The sequence below is a fragment of the Penicillium subrubescens genome (assembly GCF_028828155.1).
Source record: "Penicillium subrubescens strain IBT 31985 chromosome Unknown utg000001l_segment0_segment0, whole genome shotgun sequence".
Taxonomy (NCBI): Eukaryota; Fungi; Ascomycota; class Eurotiomycetes; order Eurotiales; family Aspergillaceae; genus Penicillium; species Penicillium subrubescens.
In genome coordinates this window covers 802,010-826,090 of record NW_026643151.1, presented here as the reverse complement: position 1 = coordinate 826,090, position 24,081 = coordinate 802,010, and the positions used below count along the sequence as shown (strand labels likewise).

At 50.7% G+C, this 24,081-nt stretch overlaps 9 protein-coding genes across 9 annotated transcripts; 4 read left to right on the top strand and 5 right to left on the bottom strand.

The window, feature by feature from the left end:
• Positions 1-256: 256 nt before the first annotated feature.
• Positions 257-2,355, top strand: N7473_000250 (uncharacterized protein; the record flags this gene model as incomplete). Its single annotated transcript, XM_057146190.1, has 4 exons — positions 257-259; positions 344-1,473; positions 1,532-2,173; positions 2,232-2,355. 4 exons carry the CDS (start codon positions 257-259, stop codon positions 2,353-2,355), a joined length of 1,899 nt encoding a protein of 632 aa, XP_057014076.1.
• A 1,607-nt stretch (positions 2,356-3,962) lies between these two features.
• On the bottom strand, positions 3,963-5,729 carry N7473_000249 (CocE/NonD family hydrolase; the record flags this gene model as incomplete). Its single annotated transcript, XM_057146189.1, has 1 exon — positions 3,963-5,729. The coding sequence occupies one exon, from the start codon at positions 5,727-5,729 to the stop codon at positions 3,963-3,965; it is 1,767 nt and encodes a 588-aa protein (XP_057014075.1).
• Positions 5,730-6,095: 366 nt separating this feature from the next.
• Positions 6,096-7,716, top strand: N7473_000248 (uncharacterized protein; the record flags this gene model as incomplete). Its single annotated transcript, XM_057146188.1, is given in 3 exon segments — positions 6,096-6,231; positions 6,291-6,937; positions 6,952-7,716. 3 exon segments carry the CDS (start codon positions 6,096-6,098, stop codon positions 7,714-7,716), a joined length of 1,548 nt encoding a protein of 515 aa, XP_057014074.1.
• Positions 7,717-8,379: 663 nt separating this feature from the next.
• On the top strand, positions 8,380-9,559 carry N7473_000247 (uncharacterized protein; the record flags this gene model as incomplete). Its single annotated transcript, XM_057146187.1, has 4 exons — positions 8,380-8,567; positions 8,620-9,039; positions 9,097-9,200; positions 9,258-9,559. The coding sequence occupies 4 exons, from the start codon at positions 8,380-8,382 to the stop codon at positions 9,557-9,559; spliced, it is 1,014 nt and encodes a 337-aa protein (XP_057014073.1).
• Positions 9,560-9,637: 78 nt separating this feature from the next.
• On the bottom strand, positions 9,638-11,740 carry N7473_000246 (uncharacterized protein; the record flags this gene model as incomplete). The annotated part of the gene is made up of 4 exons (XM_057146186.1): positions 9,638-9,934; positions 9,986-10,268; positions 10,322-10,396; positions 10,464-11,740. The coding sequence occupies 4 exons, from the start codon at positions 11,738-11,740 to the stop codon at positions 9,638-9,640; spliced, it is 1,932 nt and encodes a 643-aa protein (XP_057014072.1).
• Positions 11,741-12,099: 359 nt separating this feature from the next.
• Positions 12,100-13,825, bottom strand: N7473_000245 (uncharacterized protein; the record flags this gene model as incomplete). Its single annotated transcript, XM_057146185.1, has 3 exons — positions 12,100-13,482; positions 13,536-13,706; positions 13,763-13,825. The coding sequence occupies 3 exons, from the start codon at positions 13,823-13,825 to the stop codon at positions 12,100-12,102; spliced, it is 1,617 nt and encodes a 538-aa protein (XP_057014071.1).
• A 3,748-nt stretch (positions 13,826-17,573) lies between these two features.
• N7473_000244 (uncharacterized protein) lies at positions 17,574-20,144 on the bottom strand (the record flags this gene model as incomplete). Its single annotated transcript, XM_057146184.1, has 1 exon — positions 17,574-20,144. One exon carries the CDS (start codon positions 20,142-20,144, stop codon positions 17,574-17,576), a length of 2,571 nt encoding a protein of 856 aa, XP_057014070.1.
• A 272-nt stretch (positions 20,145-20,416) lies between these two features.
• Positions 20,417-20,698, top strand: N7473_000243 (uncharacterized protein; the record flags this gene model as incomplete). The annotated part of the gene is made up of 1 exon (XM_057146183.1): positions 20,417-20,698. One exon carries the CDS (start codon positions 20,417-20,419, stop codon positions 20,696-20,698), a length of 282 nt encoding a protein of 93 aa, XP_057014069.1.
• A 134-nt stretch (positions 20,699-20,832) lies between these two features.
• Positions 20,833-23,963, bottom strand: N7473_000242 (putative vacuolar morphogenesis protein AvaB; the record flags this gene model as incomplete). Its single annotated transcript, XM_057146182.1, has 5 exons — positions 20,833-20,890; positions 20,955-21,404; positions 21,453-21,561; positions 21,614-22,432; positions 22,484-23,963. The coding sequence occupies 5 exons, from the start codon at positions 23,961-23,963 to the stop codon at positions 20,833-20,835; spliced, it is 2,916 nt and encodes a 971-aa protein (XP_057014068.1).
• Between the last annotated feature and the right edge of the window lie 118 nt (positions 23,964-24,081).

Sequence of the window (24,081 nt, the reverse complement as noted above, 5' to 3'; positions counted from 1 at the left end):
CCCCACAAACGTATGATCTAATCCGTGATCACGTGCATTGCGATAACCATAGTCGCCATCTGCTTTCCCCTCGAACACATCACACATCTTCGTGGAGATACGCCTATTCTGCCCTTGATACCGGCTGGCCCTTTACAGGGCATTTATCTTGTTGCTCACCTTTGGATTCGTGAGACCTGTCTCTCTTCCCTTTGAAACCTCCGATCGCCAAGGTAATCGGTACTCAAGTGGTATCCGCCCGGACTAACCCACCAGGATGGTATGTTTCCAAATGCCCTTTTCCCTGCCTGACTCTCTGCTGGCCCACGAACACGGCTGATTGGATTTTTTGATGGTTGAATAGTCAGGAAATTCTGGGAATCCACCAGGAAACCCAGGAAACCCAGACAGCTCAAGAAACTTGCGAAACTCTGGAAACTACGACTATCCTCCTGCCTCAGTCCCCCGACTTCCTCGTGTCCATGACCCCCGTCTCAGTGAACAATCTTTCCGTGAACGCTATCCACATACCCAGGATCTAATCGATACCTTGAATGCTCAGCATACCCGGCTCACTTCTGACACGACTTCATCACCTTGGCTCCGTTTAATAGAGAACGTGGGAAACGGTGAAACTACAGAGTCGCTGTCCGAGCTGCTCAGGATATCCGAAGAACATATGAATCAGAGCGGTGGCCTGCTTCAAGAGAACCAAAGACCCACTGTACCTGCTAGACCATCGACTGGAGACCGTTTGCATTACTTGCGAAGTCTCCTTTATTCTGGAAGCAACCGCTCAAACGCCGATGAAACCACCCGTGCTCTGGAGACTTTGAACCGGGAAATCGAAGACCATCGTCTCGACCAGGCTGCTCGCAACAGCGCCAGTGAATCTCGTGAAGAGGCAGTTTCTTTCAACATCCTGCGCCCCCCGCAGATCGACTTTGCCGCTTTGAGATCGAGCCACAGAACGCTGTGGGATCAAGTGCGGGCCGAGTTTGGAATCAATGCCCAAAGTCCTGCCCGGTCCAACCCGTATCAAGACCCTCCTCGCCCAACAACAAGCAGCAGAAGTCTTCGCCGTCGCTCGTTCCGTCCCGACCTACGAGGCGCCAGTAACCTTGACGAAACGATCTCTATCCCGCCCCTCATGCCACAGTCGGCCTCAGCTTCGTCGGGCCGCGATGGCCGTGGACGGTTGAAGCGGCGGAAGCTTGATGCAGATGACAACCGAGAAGGCTTCCGGGGTTTCAACTACGGACACAGTGGCCAGGTGGTTTCCGGACCTTTGAAGATGGAGATTGCCAGCTGTGATGGAGGCACTTTCGACCCCGATGGAGATAGTTCGTTTCCGGATAATGTCCTTCGGAATGATCAATCAGTATACTGCACCAAATCTGATCGCTGCAATATTGTCCTTCGGCATCGTGACGAGGCGCCTTTCTGCTTGAAGAAGATTGTTATCAAAGCCCCTCGGACTGGATTTGATTCACCGTATGTTGCAGCGTGTGTCAACTGCTTATCTACAAATTCACTGACTTTTATGCCACAGAATCCAAGAAGGAATGGTATTCGTGTCGATGACATCCGATGAACTGCTTGCCCGCACCGCTCAGTATCAACTCCAGTACCCTAGTCACCGTCGCCGCCGTCGCAATCGCCGTTATGGTCTACAGCCATCCCAGGAATACTTGACTGCTTTCCGATCGCCATTGCAGTCTCTTGATCGCACGCCGATGGGACCCTCTTCACACGCTACATCAGACAACGAGAATGCAGACCGAAATGCGAACGACCCACAAGCTGAGTTCCGCATCACTACGGACTACGATGAGTATCCAGAGGAGAACTCGTTCATGCAACGGGAAGACGATGATGGCCCCTCGGTCGCTGAGCTGGAACGAATTCAAGAAGACGAGGATATTTGCTCGGAAAGTGAGGACAGTATCAGTGAGGACGATGATCTTGACGACTCGAATATGGGTAACGTTCACCGACGCCGCATCGAGCTGCAGCGCCTCCAATCTATGCAGAGACGTCGTCCGGCTAGTCTAGTCAACCCCATTCCACCTCCTTCATCCGCCCCTGCGGGCTCTAGTGGGGCATCTTCCAACGTCGAAGTGTTGAAACCCCATGCACGATTCTTCATTGAGCGAGAGAAGAGCATGGTCAGCATCAAGTTTGATCCACCTCCGTATGTTGGCACGTGCATCCCTCTATTGAATATATCTTCTTACTAACACCTGTTTCAGTTCTGGACGGTTCATTCTCATCAAACTGTGGAGCCCTCGGAGTGATGGCAACATTGATATCCAGAGTATCATTACCCACGGATATGCGGGGCCAAGATTCTTCCCGAGCGGTGGTTTCCGGTAAACCGATTGGCATTCAGGTGCGATGGCACTGGATGCCAGGTTTAGGTCACGATGATATGACTTTGAATGATGCTATGACATTGGATTCGGGTTTTTTGTTTTCGGTTGTGCTTTTGCCTACCTTGTCTGGCGGGATAACGTGGAAAGCTGTCATGTCCTAGGCATTGGAGCCTTCAATTAGACTTTTCTATTCATGCAGCTGTTGTTCCATTGTTATGAATCTGCCTTACATCACCTCCCTTCGTGCTTTCGTTCTGGAGACGCCCAAGTAACCCGTAAAACTCCTCTTGTAATCTCACCATCATCACACTAGGCGTTTCATAAATAAAATCCGGAATAGAACTTAGAAGGACTTTCAAGAATGATAAAAAGAAAACAAAATATGTTCCCTTGCCTGTTGGTACATAATAATTGCGGGCATGGGCATAGACTTGGCTCTGACTCAGCGGGACCCGATTCCATGGGCCGGGCCCGCCCAACCGCGGGACGCCCCATGTACTAGTCCTATTCTGGAACAAGGTCTATAGAGCTTAAATATCATTAAGATTCAAGGTCATCTAAAAAGGGCAAGGAGGGGGCGGAAAATGAGGAGGGAACCAAAAAAGAAAAGGAAGAAATAAAAGATGCTGGAGCCAGGATTTGATACTCTGTAGCCGGCGACAGTCTGCGTGCTAAACCAGTCGCCGTGCCGTTAGACCATTCAACCAGACCCCAGTGATGTTTGACACCCCAAAACTGGATTATAGCTTGTCTCCGGATTATGTTTGCGGGTAACTTCCGGGTACTCAGGATGGCTGAAAGATCATTTTATGTCCTACAGGGTTACTTGCTGGTCTCTGCCCGGATGTATTGCTGCAGCTAAGTTAGAGATGCAGCCAAGAGGGTGTGCGAAAAATTTGAGAAGTTAAGGGAAAAAAAGTGGTTGGAGCCTGGGTTGATACCCTGGCAGTTCAGCGAGGATGGACAACCGTCTGTGATGCTTAGTCTGCGTGACGAACCCCTACTTACCCAAACCGCCAGGTTACCAGCCCAGGCTCCGTTGTATTTGACACCCCAAAACTGTATTATAAGCTGTCTCCGCAGCTTCTTTGGGGGTCATTTCTACGTAATCAGAATAATCAAAACATGACTTTGTGACCTGGAGGGTCATTTACTGGTCTCTGCTTGGATGTATTACTGCTGTTAAGCCAGACATGCAGTCAAGATGGTGTGTGAAAAATTTCCGGAAGTAGAAAATTAAAGATGTCTTCTAAATTCTATCCCCTGACTACCCCAGAAGCTAGCGCTGGCCCCCGTTTGAATATCCCGAATCTAGGCCTGGACCGAGTTGTACAGCCGCGTCCTCTGGCTCCACTTTGTAGTAGACCACGGGGCCGTCAGGTTGATATTTGGGCTTTTTTAAGAATCAAAATCTCCTCCCCTGGGTATTTTTGGGACTAGTGCATACTTTGTTTACTATTACCCACTACTATGCAGTGAATGTTGTCCTGTCAAGCTACATTCTACGTTCTTCACATCCAAGGAATTCCAAACTCATGTTATTTGGCTCTATCTAATTTCATCCTACATGTCATAAGTGTACTGCCTTTCATCTTCCACAAAGATTCCTTACACAAAGGGCAAGACCAGGTGACTATCATACTCTCCTCCAGCATGGACCCAGTGACGACCCTTGTTGCGGATATGCTCGCTGGTTCCAAAGTTTGAGATTCCTTGGTAATGTCCACTAATACCAAGCTGCAGACTCTCGCCCTCCTCGAACTCGATACCCATGCACCAGATACCAATCTCGAGACGCACCACAGTGCCCGGCTCGACCTTTTCTTCCTTTTCGTGCGTGTAGTAGGGCCAGTTTTCATGCATCGAGCGTGAGGTGTCAATAGCCCGGTTGGATGCACGCATGATACCCGTGGGACCTTGGTACAGGATGACCTCGGTGCGCTTATCCGCGGGGATATCGGCAATCTTCTTGACGGGGAGGTTGGTCCAAGGGATGTTGAGGTTGAGCAAGCGCTCTCCAGAGGCTGAAATCTTGTTCAGAACGATGAACACGTCCATATCGTCGAAATCGTCGTTGCTCATCCAGAGCACGGCCTTGGGCATACCGACGATTTGTGTTCGCTCGGTGAATTTGTATGTGAACGTTGCCAGGTCTTTTGAGTCTTCCGAGTTGTATGAAACTGATCCAGAAGTTGGTGCAGGCTGATCCAGGCTCAAAGCTCCGTCGGCAGTAAGGTATGCCTTACGGTAGTTTGTGCGAGGGAGTGGGAAGTCTTCTTCAACCACGTTTGTAATTGGCTCCTTCTCGCCATATCTCAAGACAGACATGCGCACTCGTGGTGTTGACTCCCAGTCGTTCTCGATACCCTTCAAGTACCGATCGAAGAAGTTCAACAGCTCCACTCGTCCCTCCTGGTTGCCCCAGAGATCATACCACTCCTGGTACGGGTGCCAGCGCAGCCACTTGTCCGGCGAGTTGACCTCGAGCCAGCCCCGAATAGCTCCCATACCGTGCATGGTGTTGGTGTACGTGCCAGTGATATACGTGGGAATGTTGATCTTCTTCATGTCGGGTCGCTTATCATTCCACCAGTCGTTCGCCAGAGGATGCTGCTGGAACATCTTCTTGAAACTCTCCATACCGTTGTGACCGCGCAACATATACTTAATAATAAGGTGGTCGAACAAATCTCCGCCATAAATACCACCACGGGCGAATTGCTCCCGGTACAAATCACCACAGCCCTCCCAGGGAGCAATGGCCTTTAGCGATGGGGGCTGCAAGGCTGCGACAAACCACATGATGATCGCCAAGTGGGAGTTACCAGCCATACCGACACTGCCGTTGCACCAGGGAAGCTTTGCGAGCCATTCGATAGTGTCGTATCCATCTTCGGCTTCCTGCGTTCCCATGATGGCCATCACTCCTTCGGAATCAAAGGCTCCACGGGAGTCAACGTTGATGATGGCATAGCCGCGATCGACCCATTCGGCAGGATCAGGAGCTTCAAACTTCTCCAGTCCACTCAATGTACCCTCGGGGATACCGAGGTTCCAAGGTGTCATGAGCTTCAATGAGTCAATGCCGTTGAATTTCTTGCCGAATGGACTCCAGCAGAGAATTGCGGGAACGGATCTCTCCGGGGCATTTGGAGGTCGATAAATGTCGGCATAAAGCTTGCAGCCGTCTCTCATGGTGATGGCAACATCGTGTTCCACGAGGATGTCACAAGAAAGAACTCTTCGTCCAGGAGCAGTCACGCTGCCCTTTAGGAGTGTTTCGTTGCGTGGGCGGAGTCCTTCATATCCTCCATGGCCTATCTCAGGCGCCTTCAGGTCCTCACACGGCACCTCGACATTGAACTTGATAGTCATGATGGAATGTAAAGGACTGTTTGAAGATTGAATTGTTTTCTTGACTCCAGAGCAATTGCGTCGAGGATACCGCGCATAATAAAGGGTCCATCTGATTCGCCCACATTCCGGCTCGGTTCGCTTCGCTTCGGCTTGCGGGCACTTTGAGGAAAACTCCCGGCCCCCCCCAGATTTGAGGTGGGGAACAATCACGTACCCCAGCTGGAGGATACGGGGGTGAATTGAAGCGAGGGCAATGGTAGCTATGGCTCAATTATCGAGCTATAAAAGTGCCGAGAGCTGCCTTGCATGATGGTTCTGGCGTGTGCGACGGTGACGCTGCCTGACTCCAATATCTTCCAACACGACTAAAACAACTCTCCAAACATGGACAAATCCGACATATCCCATGTCGAGATTGCCAATGACGTTTCCTTGTCTGGCATTCGGGGAGATGGACAAGTCGAGCTCTTGCGTGGGGGTGATGTGGTGCTTATCCCGACACCATCGGTCGATCCTAGAGGTACGTTCTAGTCTACCCATGAGGCATACCCTCATACGTCCAGCGCTCATGACTCTAAGATCCATTGAACCTACCGACATGGCGAAAATGGGTGTTGCTAGTTCTCGTTTCTGCATACAGCTGTACAGCTGTCGTCCTTGCCTCTGGAATGGGATCTATCTTTACCTCTGTCCTGGCATCTTATCCCGGACAAGAAGCCCGAGCCAACGATCTCATGACTTACCCGACACTGTTCATGGGTATTGGTAACCTCATTGCCATGCCCTGGGCTTTTACCTGCGGCCGACGACCTGTTTTCCTTGCATCGATGCTCCTGCTCATCGGGGCTGGTATCTGGTGCCAATGCTCGCAGAGTCTGGGAAGTCATATCGCTGGTCGGAATATCATGTCTCTTGCTGCTGGTCAGAGTGAAGCCTTGAGCCCAATGATCATCCAGGAGATTCACTTCTTGCATGAGCGTGGTCGGAAGGTTGCCTGGTTTATCTTCATCCAGAACATTACTTCCGGTGTGTTCTTCGTCGTTTCCACTTACATGGTCGGCCATTGGGGGTGGAGATGGTGGTATGGGTTCTTCACTATCCTGAACGCGTTCATCTTTTTGTTCTCGGTGATTTTCGTTTCTGAATCTTACTTTGAACGATCGGATGCGGCCCTGCGTGGGAGGCGCTGCCTGATTCCAAGATCTCTGACGCGCATGGCGCCGATGGTGGAATTGAACAGTACGCTCCGCGCACCTGGGCTTATGATCTCAAGTTCATGGTTGTGAAGCCCCGTCTGCGTGATATCCCAACCTTCTACAAGCAACTCCTGCAGGGTCTTCTCATTCCAACCATCTTCTGGCTTCTCGTGCTCAATGGTGCCCACCTCGGGGTTTACGTATTCCAGGCTTCCACTTTCGCGGGCACTCTGATGAGCCCTCCGTATTCTTTCGCTTTTGAGGCTCTAGGCTACGTCCAGGCTGGGCAAATTGTTTGCTGTCTGGTCTTCCTGCCTCTCTTGGGATATGGAAGCGATCTTGTGATCAAATACTTCAGTCGTCGCAATGGTGGCCTCTACAAGCCTGAGTACCGTCTCCCTGTCATCGGTATCCCCGCTATTGTCGGCATCGTCTGTGGAGTCATCTACGGACAGGCTGCTGCCAACCCGGGGAAATGGAGCGCGGCTGCGATCGTTATTGGCTATAATGCTAGCTACTTTGCGTTCTTGGGCGCAAACATCGTTGGTATTACTTACGCCGTGGATAGTTTCCCCCAGCGCGCTGCGCCATTCTTGGTTGTGGTTTGTGCTGGACGTGGTTTTATTTCCTTCGGTCTGAGCTATGCTACGTTGCCTGCTATTAAAACCATCGGTTATGATTGGACCATGATTGTTGAGGTAATTATTTGTGCGGTACTCGCGCTTCTTGCTATCCCAATTTTCTTCTTTGGACCTCGTATCAGACGGTTTGCCCAGAAGTGGTGTGGTGTTGATGAGAAGGCGAACTAACGGTGGACTAGATGCATGCCATAGTTTTTTGTTTTTATGAATTAATTTTATTTTATTTTTCTATCCATCAGTGAGCACGGTGTAGCCTAGACTAAAGAAATTTAAACTATCTCTGTAGCTCTGCATGGCCGATGCCTCGTAATAACATTTAGATAATCAATTAGATAATCAAGTAGGGTTGGCTTCTCTGCGTCTCTGGGCCATAGGTTTCTGTGACGTGCCAATTTACAGTAAATAATCCTCCATTCTACTTAAAATAGTCTGTTAGCGTGTTCAAGCCTTAATTCACCAGTCGACAGAACCCGTCATACTGATATTGCACGGACATCCGGTATGTGGGCGCACCGGAATAAGCAACATGATTGAAAGTGTCCAGGTGTAAATGGCTGACGACTAAAATTGAAGCAACAAGCCCCAATTACTTTTCAGGCGTTACGATTCGTCTCATCGTCATGGCCGAGGTCGAAGCATTTTTGTGTGTAGCGCTTCGCCCCCAAGCGACCCCAGCCGAGCCGAACCGGCCAGCCGGACCGTATACCCCAACTTTCAAGATCCGGGGGATCAGCTTTCATCGTACACCAACTGATCAATGATTATAAAGGATTGAATCTTTCTCAGATAGTTTATTCCACTATACAAGTTACATTTGCAAGGTTGAAAAAAATGGGCTCAACAACGGAAACTGTGACCACTGCTCCTTCCGGAAGACTGTTCGCTCACGGCACAAACGTGAAGTATGGCGACTTCCGCGATGATCTGCTGCAAAATGGCTTCGCAGTCGTCAAGGGTGCTGTTCCCCGTGAACGGGCGCTGAGCTATGCTGACGGCATCTATGAGTGGCTGGAGGGCTTGTAAGTCCATCTCCCTTTCAATTCTTCACTCTATCTAACCAACACAATATAGCGGCCTGGGCTTCAAGAGAGATGACCCAACAACTATCCACAAGGATCACCTTCCCGACATCAACGAGAAGGGTATGTGCTTGGGATACGCCGTCTCCCACGAATCTTTCACATGGGGTGTGCGCCAAGAGCCCAAAGTCATCGAGGCTTTCGAGAAAGTCTACGGTACTCAGGATCTTATTGTGTCCTTCGATTCTATTGGAATCGGGTTCCCTAACCGGAAGGACATTCAGCCAAACAAGCCTTGGCCGCATCAGGATCAGGACCCTGAGAAGCCTGGATTCCGGTGCTTGCAGGGTCTGGTCAACTTGCTTCCTAATGGGCCGAAGGATGGTGGCTTGATTGTATGCAAGGGAGCGCATTTGTTGAGTGAGGAGTATCATGAGGAATTTAAGAATGAGGAGGATAAGATTTGGTCTTGGTAAGAAAAATCTCAGGGATTCATTAGAGAATTGTCGATACTAATTTATCCATACAGGACCAAAGAGTGGTATGGCTTCACAGAGAAGGGCCTGAAGTGGTTGGAGAATAAAGGATGCGAATGGATTAAGATTGAAGCCGAGCCTGGCGACCTTCTTCTTTGTAAGTCCTGCATTCCAGTAATATCCTCCTTATCCAGGGAACCAACAAGATTTGCAGGGGACTCACGCACTCCTCACTACAATGTCTCATCTGAGACATCTCAGCCACGCTTCTGTGTGTATACTTGCTTCATGCCCGTCGCCGATGCGACCAAGGAGCAGCTTCTTATCAAGAAGAACGCCTTTGAGGAGACCAAGATGACCACTCACTGGCCCAACGCGATGCACGTTGTTGACCTGCCCGTTTACAGAAACGGAGAAGCAGACCCGTATCAGCGCTCCTCTCCTCGGGAGCCGGTGCAGCTTTCTGATCGGGGTTTCAAGTTGACTGGTATTCCTTATCTTGAGCAGATGGCTTGAGAATTTTCTACGATGTAAATTTTTGACACTAACGTCTATTTATGAGTTCATGTATTTATTATTGTTTGAATAAATTATTCATTCACTATGTTGAAACAAATGACTCAAATCATTCCAATCCCAACCTCCCCAGTCAAGAGCGGATGGCCCCCATTGCGTTGCAAGAGACGTAAAAGGTATTGAGTCATCTACTAAGGAGTCATTGAGAATTGGATTCGTAGTGCTCAAGCTCGTCAATTCGAGTTGATTTGGCATTGGGTCATCGAGCAGGTGGGAGATGTATTCTTCCAGGTCCCGCAAGATTTCATCAAAATTGAGCGCTGTGCCATGCTTTTGGTAGTATCGTCGACTAATTTGTAAACCAGCTTTCATCAGCTATGCGGAAATATTAGCAAATTCCATTTAATATAGAAAACTTGGGCAAACCTCAAAATCAGATCGAACAAGTAGTGACTTTTGTTCTCGCACGATCGAAACTGCAAGAGCGTATACTGCAGGGAGTGGAGAGGTCATCAATGTTAAATAATTGGGGATCCCGGAATCAATGAGTGGAACGAAAAGTTTGATCATCTCTCGAGCTGATTCTGTGACTAGGGAAGGCCCGCTGAAAAGGCGTTGACGCCATGGCTTGTCGGATGCAAACCTCTCGATCACTTCACGTAGTTCGTTCGGGTCAACTAGAAGGGTTGAACGATGGACTAAGATCACACTGAATTAGAGTTAGTAAGAATGTCTCCGGTCATGCAAATTGCGGAATCTGACCCGAGATTGTAGTAGTACGCGAGGAACGCTGATCGAGCTCCATTGTAAGAGCTGGCCATGGCCGTAGACCGGAGTCTAAGTAGAACAGTGACTTGTCAGTGATTTCCCAACAAGGTTCACAGATGAAAGATAACGAACGTACTTCAGATCATCTGGCAAGTTCTGTTGCCATTCACAAAGTAGAACAAGAAGCTCTCCCCCAGTTTGCAACTTCTCTTCAATCGCCTGTTCCACCGTTTGAGGCAACCAAGCCTCACGCCTCCATGCCTTTGCAGATCGTTCCTGCAACTCATGTAGCATATTTGCTAGGCTGATAGATGCCTGCCAGAACAGTTGGTCCGAGTCATGTTGGGTCTCAACGAGAACAGACGTCGCGAGCGTACCCGACAAATCGCGATCCCATACCATTGAAGGGCGACCAAGCTCAAACGCCAGGATTTTCTCAAAGACATACATAGACCACCATGTTCGGTATTCCTGATTGTCTGAGCCAGTGGGGGTTGAACTTGGGGATCGGACTTGGTTGATACCAAGAGACTGGGCCATTGATACTCCCATGGTGAGAATATCCCAAGCCCAAGCAATCTTGTCGCAGCTGCGAAGGACCATTGCGAAAAGAAGAATGGCTTGCACTGACTTGAGGGAGCGTGTAGCAACGATGTGGCCCAGTAATGAATTGCAATACGCAATGTATGATGAAATTAGACTTTGAGAGCCTTCCGATGCGGGCATAGCCATCATTCCGGCCGTGACCATCAAATATACCAGCGCCCGCTGGTGCACACCTGAGGCTTGAGTCGGATGCACCGTAGACGTAAGGGCTTCTGTCGTGAAGAACGAATCCACCCTACCCCGGTCAAGGAATGGGAAAAGCTGACCCAGCGTATCCGAAAAGTTACTCATATAAGCCTCTAATTCCGCTGGCGAAGGCAGCTCAGGGGCCTTTTCGGGAATACCGGCTGCAAAATTCCGATTGACCAGCGGAGATAGAGCATGGGTCTTTGCTCCCTTGAGACGATAGAAGGCCATATCCAGCCATTCAGTCATGAGTTCCACTGTACTCGCTCCCACAAATCGCGGCATCAATGGAAGACGTCCTGTTTGCCAGCCTTCGCGCCCCCAACACTGGCTCCATAGTCGTGGGCGGTCCTGACTAGCCGAAGGAGTAGCTGCTGAAAGATGAGAATCAGGGGTTCTGGGAATTCCTTGTTGAGATGGCGATTCTGCAGGCACAGTGCGTCGCCGGTTGGAGACAAGCGCGCCGGCGCGTCTCTTGTCGGTGGTGATACATTCCACCCCAGCCTGACGACAATTTCGACAGGGCTGTTCCTCGTCGCAACGGGTCTTTTTAGAGCGGCAATAATTGCACGCAAAGGAAAGACGGATTCTTTTCCTTGGACTGTCGATCTGGTTCTCCATAGATGCTGAGACTGGGAGAGCAAGAGTGCAAGGAAACAGGAGTTGTGAGTGACTCGCCCCTCCCGATCTCCACTTGCCGAGGAAGTCTGGGGAAAAGCCACAACTGCCGGATGAGATATTGCATAACAGTCCGCAATTGTTGGTTGGTCAATTTGAATGAATACAATATCAATCAATCAATCTTCAAGTTAGTAAATTTGGGGTTTATTGGTGTAGTGTTACTAAGTCTCAGACACGTCCTCATAAACCCCATCTATTCTAGTCCAATGTGAAACATCTCCGATGTAAGAAGCTTGTCTTATATTTGACTATTATCCGAACCAAGCCAAGTATACAGAAGAAGGCAAAGGAAAAATTATCTACTTAAGCCACATAACAGCAAAGACCACACCAAAGGCCCACATGCTGGGGAACGATACCCTTGATCCGCCGTTAGAAAGAGGAATGGTCGCCGTGGGTTTGTGAGCATGGGTAATGCAGGTGGTGGTCTTGGAGCTAGTGGAAGTAGTGAACGATGAAGTAGAAGTCGTCGTAGTAGAACAGGTGCGATGGGTTGTCTTCGGGTGGGAGTCGGTCTGGGTACCAGGCACCAAGGCAACTGTAGAGCTGGTGCCAACGGAAATAGTGCTGAACTCGACTAGAGGGGCGGTCACTGTACGCGAAGACCAAGTCATGGTGGTGCAAGGGGTCTTTCGCGCTGTGGGAGCTTGGGTAACCTCAGGAGGAACATCCTCAGATGGCGCTGTGATGCCAGGGCCTGGGGCCGTGAAAGTGTTATGCGGAGCCTCGGGAACCTCGGCCGGGGTAGTGCGGCTAGGCGGTACGATATCGATGATCTCTGGGTTCTTGGGGACATAAGGCGCGCAGATACCAGCAAGATAGGAAAGGGACGAATCGACTTCCTTCTCGGATCTGCCCCAAGAGTGAATGCAGGTCGTCACCTTCTCGGTGAACTCGGAAGAGGGGCAGAAGCAGGCGGCATCACTGTTGGAATCGCACTTCGGGACTGAGAGCCAGGTGTTCAAGCACTTGGGAACCAACTCGGGGCAAGGAGCAGGGACAATTGACGTCTCGGGAACGGGAGGGCTGGCAGACCTGGTCTCAGTTTCAGCAGGCGGGCTTGGATAGACTTCGGTAGTCTGATCGGTTGGCCGAGGAGGGCACACGGTCGTCGAGGCAACGTATGTGGAAGTAACCACGGTGGTAGAGTGAGATGGGCAGTTGGTGACCGTAGGTGCGCAAGAAGTAATCGTGATCTCCTCGGTGGTCCAGACAGTAGAAGTGGTCCAATCAGTCGACACTGGAGTGGTCTCCGTGGGCGCTGGAGGCGTAGTTGTCGGATAGGTCCACACTGTAGAAGACACAGGAGGATTGGTGCTCGACTCAACATGGGTATGCGATGAATGGGGAGGAATCTCCGTTGGTGGCTTTGGCCCGGGTGAGCAATCAAAGTCCATGCGATGGATGCTCATATCACATTCACCAAACTTGCTATCCTCAGGAAGAGTAAACTCGACGGCGACGGCACTTCCACATTGTTCGTTGGTCACATCAGTTCCACTCGTTGAACCCCAAGCCAGTTGGCGACAGGTGGAGCCGTCTGCCATCTGATAGTTCATGATGACCGGTGTGTCTCGCGAAGTGGTGAGATGGAGGTTGCTGACGGAGAATGGCGCCTGTGTCGCTTCCACTTTGATAGCATAGTTATCATCGCGAGAAAGCTTTGCCTGAATGCACTTGCCCTGTTACAAGTAGTTAGCATCTAAAAATTGGATAGATATCTCGATCGACTTACTCCTGCATCTCCACAGGCGTTGTTGGGGGTGAAGCCCACGAAGTTGAACCCTTCGTAGCTCCAGTTGTCTCCGTTGGCCAGGTCGGACCAGTCAAAACCGCTCTTCTGAGGCTCCAAGCACTGATTGTCAGTGTTTTCCGGGCTTGGGAAGCACTGGTCGGTACCCCACCACTACAGTGATTCATTAGTCTATTTCCAGATAAACATCAAGCACGATGGATACTCACGAGACCTGACGGATGCGCAAGCGCACCGACACCGAAGAACGAGACCCAAATGACTGTCTTCATAGTAGACGATGTAGTAAATGAATGTGTTCTGAAATGTAATTGCGAAGCTTAATGAGAGACAGCAATTGAATCTCAATGTCAATATTAGAGAAGGAAAGTTGGCGGATTTCGGGGTTGGCGAATGTTGTCGATTGGATTGGCGATGGGGGGGCTCACATGGACGCTCGAAAGAAAGACGCTTTTATATCTTAGCTCAGTATACTCACCATAATGGAGTATAGATCCCGAACTGCCTCATAATAGTCCTGTTGACAACAACAATCAGTATAGAATGCAGCTCACTGTCAAGGTCGGGCCGGCCCCTTAGTGTAGGAATTTGTAACCATGGAGACTGGCCACAGGGGAATTAGACACAGCTCTTCTATTTGTCCAAGCATTTGCCACTTCATATTGTGGCTTTTCAGAAGCTTTGCTATTCCATTCTGTTTAGAATAAGCGACACAAAAGTACACAATTCTCGTAGGTTGGAAGAACAAACCGCTTAAATCAAGCATCATTCCATTGGAGAGCCCTGCTCTAAGCTTTTGAATTGGCCAATAGAATCAGGGATAGCTAGAGAATTATCCAGTCAAAGAGCGCCGGGTCCATCTGCCATGAGAATGACTTTCCCACATTCCAGAATCCAGCCCCTTGTTCATTCCTTAGTTGTCAATATATCCCCTTTGAGTCCTTCTCGTCCAATCGCTCGTAAAGTCTATTTTACATCTCAGAGCATGTGTCTGCTAGTGATCAAATATTATGCGCATCAATCTTATTAGGGCTTTGTTGGGGTTCCGAGGGGTACAGAAGTTGGCCTAGGCCAAGAGTACCTTAGCAAGGGGCGTTCACGGCTTCACGAACAGGCAAGACTCTCAATTGACATATTGAGGTTCAGCAACATTACAACATAGATGAGAGTTACTTGAATGGATTTTTATCTTGGAACAAAAAGTAACGATCTTATAACAACCGACATCGAGGGGGAAGTGATAGACCACTATATACTCGCCCCCTCTGCCTCCGGCCACGCATCACCCCTTCCAACCCCATAGCCTGTTTCCTACAAGTTTCCCAGCATACTTCCTGTGTGCTCTCAATGGAAATTTGATGAATACCAGAGGACTCGGGAGAGAAAGATCTACCAGAAGGGCGATGATATTTCGTCAGAACACCATAGGCAAATTGACTACCGGCTAGCGCCTAGCTACACACTTCGCTATCCTTGATCCTAGCTAACTGCTCGCCACCTTTCAGCCTCTTTTCAATCATAGAAGTCATCTAGATGCCTGTCTAAGTGCTATTTGGTTGGATATGGTGAAGCACTATAGCCTTAGGTTCTTAGCTCTTGAGGCCTTCGACCTTCCTTCTCCCCCCTCTCTCTCCAAGTATCCTAAATAACCCTCTCCCCCGTCTATCTCTACGCTTCTTAATAGGCCCGCGTATAATAGACTGTTCGTACGGGATCCCTTATCGTAACTTGATTCTAGTTATGAAAGGTTGAAGCTGATTTGATTGAATCATTCATCCGACTAGGCCGTACCTTATGTGTGTAAAATAATCCTAGAGCAGGAACGCGACGAAGCCCTTTTCTATGTCTGGCATCGCCTTTTATATGATTGGCATCGCGGTTTTTCTACTCCGGGCGATCGCCTACCATCGCCGGCGGGCGGCGAGATATCAACAAAGAAACGCCCCTCATATCGTGGGCAGGCAAGGCAAATTAACAAACAATTGGAACTCTAATATCGTTGGCGAAATATTAACAAAGAAAAATCGTATTCGCAGTCTTGAGCGGCTGACTCAAATATCACGCTAACCTATAAAGAAAGCCATTGGCCTATTCCTGTGATAATCACAAGATACTTGAGATTTTATCTCGAAATAGGCTCCGTTCCTCCGAGGGTTTTTTCTCCTTCTTTATCAGAATCAAGTCTTCCCCTCTATCCGAGTATCTGCGTCACCTTGGGTACTCCAAGGTCAGATCAGGTAGACTGATCTTCGATTTTCTACTCTTTCGTCAAATGAGCAGTCTTCGTCCATGTCAACTCACTTATAGTCTAGGGTTACTGTGTACCGCCATTACCCGGATCGCTCTATGGGTAAGTTGTACAAAATACTTTTATTTAGTGCAAGTCCTCGTCGACACTAGGCATGGGTTCAGACAAAGAAAGTCGTCCCTCGCCTAGCGGGATATACTTTGGAGACTGGTCGAAGTGTTTGGACTCGGCCAATCTAGTCTTTTCAATACTCGAGATTGCTGTGTATATTTGAATACAAAATGGTTTATACCTCTCACCATCGGACTCTCGAGGTTATCTGTTTGGGTTGATAGGTATTGAAAGAGGGATGCTGGACTAGTGAGTCAAGTAACGACTTTCACATCCTCAAGCGTCCCCAGTTCTCACCCGATCTGAACTGTCAGATCAACCTCGGTCACAAAACCCCTAGATATTCTAGGGAACGGATATCCTTGCTCGATCTCTATTCCTCACACATCCCATCCAACCGCGCCTGCTCGCCGACGTCCCAGATCAGCGTTCCTCAAGCACCGACGCTTGCACTACGGACCCCCGTATTCGCCGTCTCGCACGCACCGAATCCGAGGAGTCCCTCTCTAGTTCAATTTTTGTCGGAAATATTGACAAACTATTCGATGACGCGGGAGAGAATAGCCCGACACAGAAGCCTGCAAAGATTTCAGATCTGGTGAGACTTCCGAGTCTAAGCCTGAACAGGTGAGTTGAGATATCCTACCCTCCCTACTATCAACTCCCTAAAGTCGCGATGGAAGCATACTAACGCACTTGATAGTCTAAGAACGGCGTTTACACCCCTCCAACGAAAAAGCTGGAGAAAGTTCACTACGTACCGGATAATACCTCGGCTGATATCAACCATACATTCCATACCTTGGCGATGTGATTGGAAAGTCTCGAGAGCTTTTACCTAAGGCCGAACCTATCGCAGGAAAGACCCAAGAAATTTCCTAGTTTACATTTGACTGGGCCTCCATATCTATCTCATTAAGGCTTATACACGGGGCTAGCAGTCAATATTAATCGCACGAGGTACCTTTTTTTTCCATCACATAGGGTCGTATGCTCAGATAGGGTGAATAATAGGTAGACGATAGGTGCTATCCGAGCTCCAGCATCAATCATTCATATCAAACTTTATCTAAACCTAAGCCAATATCTGAACAAAATACTAGACCCTAGGTAGACATTCACTTTTCTAAGTAGAAAGAAAGCCCGACCTAATTGACATTATCGTAGGAATTACTTAGGTAACTTTCACCTAGGGCAGGTACTGAAGTTGAAATCTTACCTCGCGATACATTCACCTAACCCTAACCCCAACAGCTAGAAACAAAGAAAAGCGAGCTAACCTAGTCGTAGCTAGTCACGCAAATATATAACTGGCATTCTTTGAGAAACTTTCTTGGCATCGTCTAAAAGGGGTATAGTGTGTTGGGGGAGAAGCCTCAACCCAGATATATACCTATCCACGTCAGTGAACGTACATTGCTATCCCAAAGCATATTCAACCTACCTAGTCCTAAGACGTAGGGGTTCTGTAGCGGGAAGTAAGCCATCGTCTCGGGGTATTGAGACATCAAGAGTACACTGAGAAAGAATTGGAAGATCCATCCAAAAACGAAAAATGCATTGCATTAACGATGCTATCCCACCCAACGCCATCCAAAACCCGGCCCAGGGATCATAAAACCTTGCCGTATCATAAATCATCAAGTTCCATCAAAGAACACTCAATTCACGCCTCCCCCCACTCCGCATACTAATCCCATTCCCAACACCCTGCCCACTACTCCAATCCGACGAAGATGAATCCCCCCTCGCCCTCGAACCACTCGTACTAGTACTCGCGCCAATACTAATCCCCGCCGTCGTGAGAGAATCCCCCCGTCCAAACTAGGCGTTCCACCCACCATAACAGGACGAATCTTAGCACCGACAAAGCCACGCCGGTCACGGCCTGTGCGGCCGCGGCCAAGCCAGTTATGTTTGAGGGCTTTGCTGAGGACTTCGATTTTTTCTTGGGAGGGGTCGTCTGTTTGGACGCTGGCGAGGACGCTGACACATTGGAGCATGCGGCCGACTGTTTCGGTGATGACGTGCGAGGAGTCGGCGGATGTGCCGCGGTGGATGATTGTGGGGCGTTGGTTGGAGGTCTGGGGGGAGATGGAGGAGAAGATGAGTGGGTCCGGGTTTGAGGAGGTGTTCGATGCGGCGCGGCTGCGGGAGTCGCTGCTGGTTGGGCGGGCTAGGGCGCTCATTGAGTCGGAGGAGTAGCTGTCTGCGATGCCGGTGCTGAGCAGGGTTGAGGATTGGGAGTTGTAGCTTCCTAGTCCGGCGTCGAGGGAGGCGGCGGTGCCGGGGCGACCGCCGACTCCGGTGCTTTTGGCTGTGACACTTAAGGTTGGGAAGCCAGAGTTGATGCTGTCCAGACTGAGACGTGAGAATGTCGCTTTCAGAGTTTCGTAGCGGTTCAGAATGATACGATCACGGAAGGCGATCAGGACAATATTCCGTACATCTAGGGACCCGCCGGCTGGAAGAGCACCCCAGAACTCGCGAGCCTCACGACTGGTCATCAACGTTCCAACACCCTTAAACTCGAGATCTAACGGCAGGAAGACGGCCTGAATAAAAGGTAAGATCGTGCCAAACACCAGCATCCAGATTTGAACCAGGTGCGGCACAAGCTTCTCGTCTGGAATACCGACCAACGAGCTATGATTTAACGTTGCAAAGCCCGTTTCGAGTAGCTCTTGAAGATCCGTAATCACCGCGGTTGGTGCCCGCTTATGCACACAGCGTTGCAGATGGACCAGCACTAGCTTATTGAGATCTTCAATGGCAATGCGCACATCCTCGCCGTCAAAGATGACAAGCAATTTGGCTTTGAGAAAGTCCCAGGCATCCTCGGGCGACATGTTATTCAACCCGAATCCCTGCAGCGTCTCCCGTAGTACAGCTTCGCCCAGTACTCCAGAGGAACTATTCAGCGAGGACGGGCCTGCAAATCCTCCAGGCGTTGTAGGCCCACTGGCAGAATTGGCAAGCCATTCCATGGTGTCGGACTCGGCGAGCGCTTTCTCTTCCTTCTTCTTCTCGCGAAGGGCCCGTCCACCATGGAGTAGATCCAGTCCACTGACCGATTTTCCAAAGGTGGCACCCGGTGCTGGCGAAGCAGGGCTGGTGAATGAATACAAAGATTGCGGAGCATTAGGGTCCGCAGGACGCGAATTGCTCGATGCCGAAGAGAGCGGCAGATTAAAATGGTCATCTCGGTCTTTCAGCTTGAGCTTCTGCCGAGACAGGAAATGGTGTTTATGCTTGTCCTTGTCCTTATCCTTGTCCTTCTCAGGTGGCGCGGGCGCTCGATCGGCGGGTACGACAGTACTCACAGAGGCATTGGAGAGGTTGTACATGGAGGAATTGTTTGAAGGAAGATCAGCCAGACTGGTGGTTGATGCGCTGACCATGCGCGATAAGCCCGGGAGCTTGCTGGGTGATGGCAACCCGCGATCCCGACTATCCTTGTCTCGACTGATGCCAATGTGCTTCGGTTTAGAGAAGAGCTTTTTCTTCTTCTGCTTCTCGGGCAATTGTGTGTCCAACGTCGGGGCTCCGGCCCGCGGGAATACCACATTCGCTGCCGTCGTGGCCACACTGGGTGCCGATGGGGGCGGGAGGGACGGGGATGGTTGGTTGATTCGTAGTGGGGGTGGCATCAGAGGGGGAGAGGCACTTCCACTGCGCCGGGAGACTCGAGATGCTCCATCGTCAAACGTGGGGACTACGTTCTGTGGTCGTTTCATCTGCTGCATGGCCGCCTGGGCAGCAATGCGGGAGGCTGAAACGGCGGGCATCTGGTCTGATGAAGCGGTGGGCAACGAGGGCTCGAAGAAGCCTTGTGAATGGTGTCTAGACCGGTGTCGAGGTAACTCAATTGACGGACCCCGGCCAGATGGTTGACGGCCACTGTCCTGTGGCATGGCGCGAGCAGCGTGTTGAGGCGAGGTAGTGGTCGAGGCGGATCGCATCTGAGGTGAGAAGTAGCCTGCGGCGGGGGCATGTGTATTGATCGGGGTGATGGGTGCGGCGGAGACGGTGGTTATGTTGGAGGAAGCATCGCTGCCGGAGGATCCGGGGCGGCCCAATTCGTCGTCATCAGAGTCCTCGTCGTCGTCGTCTTCGTCGTCCGAAGGTGGCTGTGGCCGTGGCCGGGGTTGGGGTGGAGGATGACGGTAGACTGGGGCGGATGGGCGTGTAGTACGCCCGGGGGAGTTTGTAGATCGGACGGTAGGATTCATGACGAGTCATCCATGGCCGCGTAGCAGTGCCAGTTGTCCGAAGTGTCTGGTTACCGTATAAATTGGACACGGTTGGGCCAGTCGGAGGCGTGGATGCCTGCCCCAGAAAGCTCCCTTCTTTGGGTTTAGCTCGCGGCTCCGCTGATCTCTCGTCTTTTTCACTTTCAACCCCACCATCTTAGCATCTTCACCATCGAAACACTCTCTGTTGAATCACATTCTACTCCTAGCCTCTTTCCCTTTTTATTTCCATCGCTATATCTTCGATCACAATGGCCAACTCCCCACTCAATCTCCAGGCTGTCTACACTGCCCCAGACACCACCAAAGTCTTCACGCACGAGATCCCCGCCGCGTCGAGCACAGACTCTTTCGCTGCTAAACAGTCTCACCTGGCAACCCTGCAATCTCTCATCCCCAAGCTACAAGAGGGGATCAATGTCTTCCTGACCGAGCGCATGGAAGAAGACAAGAAGGCCCAGGGTGCAATCTCAGAGAAGGAGGCCAGAGAAGAGGAAAACTACGGCGAGGAAGTGGTCGAGGAGGATGCTTGATTCACAAAGCGAGAAATGGTATACTACAGTACACTGGGTATCAAAAGGAAGTCGCCGGGGAAGAAAACGACAACACCTGGACAAAACAAGAAACCTCCCCCGGCGAATGCAGTTGCGAGGAAAACAAAAGAAGACTACCCGGAGCGGATGCTGGACATGCGATTCGCACAGCCCAGATGGACGACGGTGTTGCTGTGACAAGTTAGAATGGGGAAGGACAAATAAGGCAACTACAAGCGGGCGGGGGGACACGTACTCGGGAAACACATTGATCACACTCCCTCCCAATCGCTTGTGACACACGCCACAAATTCGCTCTTCGGTGACGGTGACATGGCGAGCTCGAGTTCCGCCGCCGCAAACGCCTTCGCCCAGGGCAAGCTGGGCCTGCACCTGCATATCGCGAGCCTTGCGCAGGCTGGCCACGATCCGGGCTTCATTGAAGACCGAATTGGCTGCTCGCATCCTGCCCTTGAAATAGAATTCGAGGTCGCGCACTGGTAGCGTTGCGGGGATTAGTTTCAACGCTGCCTCTGCCGGCAGCCGAGACCCGTGTTTCGCGAGGATGGTCAGTGCCGGACCATTCTGGGCTTGGTATCCGTGTGGTGGTGCGAGGTAAAGAGAAAGCAAGGTCAGGTAGATGGAGGTTTCTTCCTCTTCTTCGGACTGAGGCGGACCTTCGGAGAGATGGACTTGGTTGCAGTACCTGCGAGGGTTAGCAACGAATGTAATTATCAAGGAACATCAAACTCACTCTTCTGCCTTTCCATGATCCTCTAGTTTGAACACGTATATCTCCAGCACTTGGCGGTGCTGTCCCATCTTACTGAAAATGATAGCTCTTGCCTCGTAGAAATCGGGATCTGTAATAGCGTCAGACACAGTTGAGAATCAAGGGAAACCTTCGATACATACCCTCTCGATTCAAGCGATCCAAAGTCTTTGCAGGAGAATACTGCTCACTCTCCTTAAGCATAGCCAAAAACTTATCCTTGCATGCCATGTCCGTCTTATCAGCGTTAATCCGGTCAAGGTACAACATCAACAGTCTCTGATGCAGATCCGGACTCATATCATTCCACTCGTGAATGACATGCTCCAAATACCGAATGGCGAGTTTTGGATCAATCTGCTCCAAGAAGACAAGCACCCGCGACCGAGGTAACGTCTCGGCATTCTCAGTTTCCGCCAGGAAGATCTCCATGCCCAGATCATGGTTCTCACGGACTGGCCAGCCAGCAAACTCCAGGATAAGATCGATCTGATCAGGTGGCAGGTTTTGCAAGTAACCAATAGTACGTGTTGGACCGGCCAGGAGTCCGGATTCTTCCTGCCCGAATCGATGCAGCAATTCCAAGGCTTGATGGTGTAGCTTCTTGCCGTACAGGAAGTCGATTAGATCGTTGTACCTGCCTGTCTCTTCAAGACGTTCCATGACCACGTCGGGGTCACAGAAATTGGCAATTCGGAAGAGGGATCCCGCAAGCGAGGGCGTTGCATACATGTGTGCACGGAATAATGTTGTATCAACCAACCGCGCTTTGTCGCGTAACGTGGTCAAGAAGTTTTCCTCGGATGGGAAGTCGAGAAGTTTCAAGACTGAGGTACTTGCTTCATCCGTAGCGTCTGTCGGGAAGGGTACTTTGAGTGAGCCATCGGGGCCTAAGAAACGCTGGAAGCGTCGGCGAACATCTGCCAGATAGCCCTGCAGTTCACGGACTGAGTTCTTGAGATCTGTACAGCGTTAGTAAGGCACTGTTGAAGTCGTACTTAGATTGAGCTCACCTTTGTCTTTATCTTTCTCCTCACGGATGCTGCTAGTATCGCTTCCCTCTTCGGTTCTTCGAAGGAGTGATCTAACTGAAGGCGCGTAGAGAGACTGACCGACTGGCGCTGGCACTGTTTCAGGTGCTGCCTCAGATGATCCATCACTCTGATCTCCATGACTGTTATCATTACCATTGCCGTTGACTTTCACCTCTGGCCCATTCTGCTCCGGGACAGCAGACAGATCACCAGCAATCAAACGAGGATACAGCCGAATGACCGTCTCTGGTGGTGCAGCAACCTCCGTAAACAAATCCAACGAGTCGCGATATTTGCGCAAAGCAAACAAGCTCTGCGCTTTCTCAAGCTGTGCATTGCGTAGTCGACCGGGTTTATCTTGCAGAAGGGCATCCTCGAGCATGCCGAGTAGACTGATTGCCTCATCGAGATAACCCTTCTCAATCAAAGAGTCGATCTGCGTATCGTAGCTCAAGGCCTCCATGCGCCAGATAGTTCGATCACTGCCGACAAGGAACCCTTTGCCGGCATGCGCGAGGCTGATATTCGGCTGGGGTATATGGAGTATGCTTGCCGAAGGTAGCGGGATAGATTGCAACAATGACAGAGTCTCCGGGTTGCGCACCTCCAGCACTCCCTTCGCTGTATCATGGAGTGCCAGTAAAAATGGATATGAGTACCCAATCTCCACTGGCGCATGGCTCCATGGGATCTGCCGCCGGCCCAGCGCTTGTCCCTCCACATCGATAAAATGGGTATTGATATCTTTGGCCAGCAAGATCTGACCTTCCAGCAGCCTCGTAGCCAATGGTCGCGGCACCATACCCCCCATACCAATGTAGCTCATACTCGCAGCACCGACACCTCCAAACCGTCCAGTCTCTTCCATGCTGCCCGGCCCCGGTAACTCCGTGACTTGGCCCGACTCAATATCAGCCATGACAAAGCTCGAACCCAGTCCGACAACCATCCTTGTCGCAGAAACCCAAGTCAACGTCTTGATAGCGCTAGCCAGACTCAATTCCATAGTATCCGGCTCCAGCTCCATATCGCGCCAAACCCACATCAAAATCTTCCTCTTCACAGCGACCGAAACCCGCGACACGATCGCCGGAACATTAGTGTCAGGATCATTCACAACATTAGACGTAATTGCAAACGTAGAAGCGCCTTTCGTCGCAGTCAACTGCTCCTGCAACTCGTACGTCTGTGAATCATGCAAACTGACATATCCACCCGACAGCGAGACCAGTACCTTAGCCTCCTTCACGAGTGCAAGCTGCTCAATCTTGTACCGGGCGAATTTTTCCACCTCTCGTAGTAACTCGGTCTTGCCATCGTCTGTTACGCGGTAGATGCGGAGGCTGCCGTTGTTGAGGCCGGCGAGGAGGCGGTCGCCGTATGCGAGGACGGATTCGATTTTGGATTTGTCGCGCAGCTTGAGCTCGACCAGCGGCCGCGCGGTGAATGCGGATAACATCGCGCGCGCCGGGGGTGAATGTGGGCTCAATTCATGTCCCAGGGACCGTCTTGTGCTCGCTTGGCTGGGATTCGGGGGGAGCTCCTCTCCTCTCTTTGGCCCCATGGTCCTCTCCACC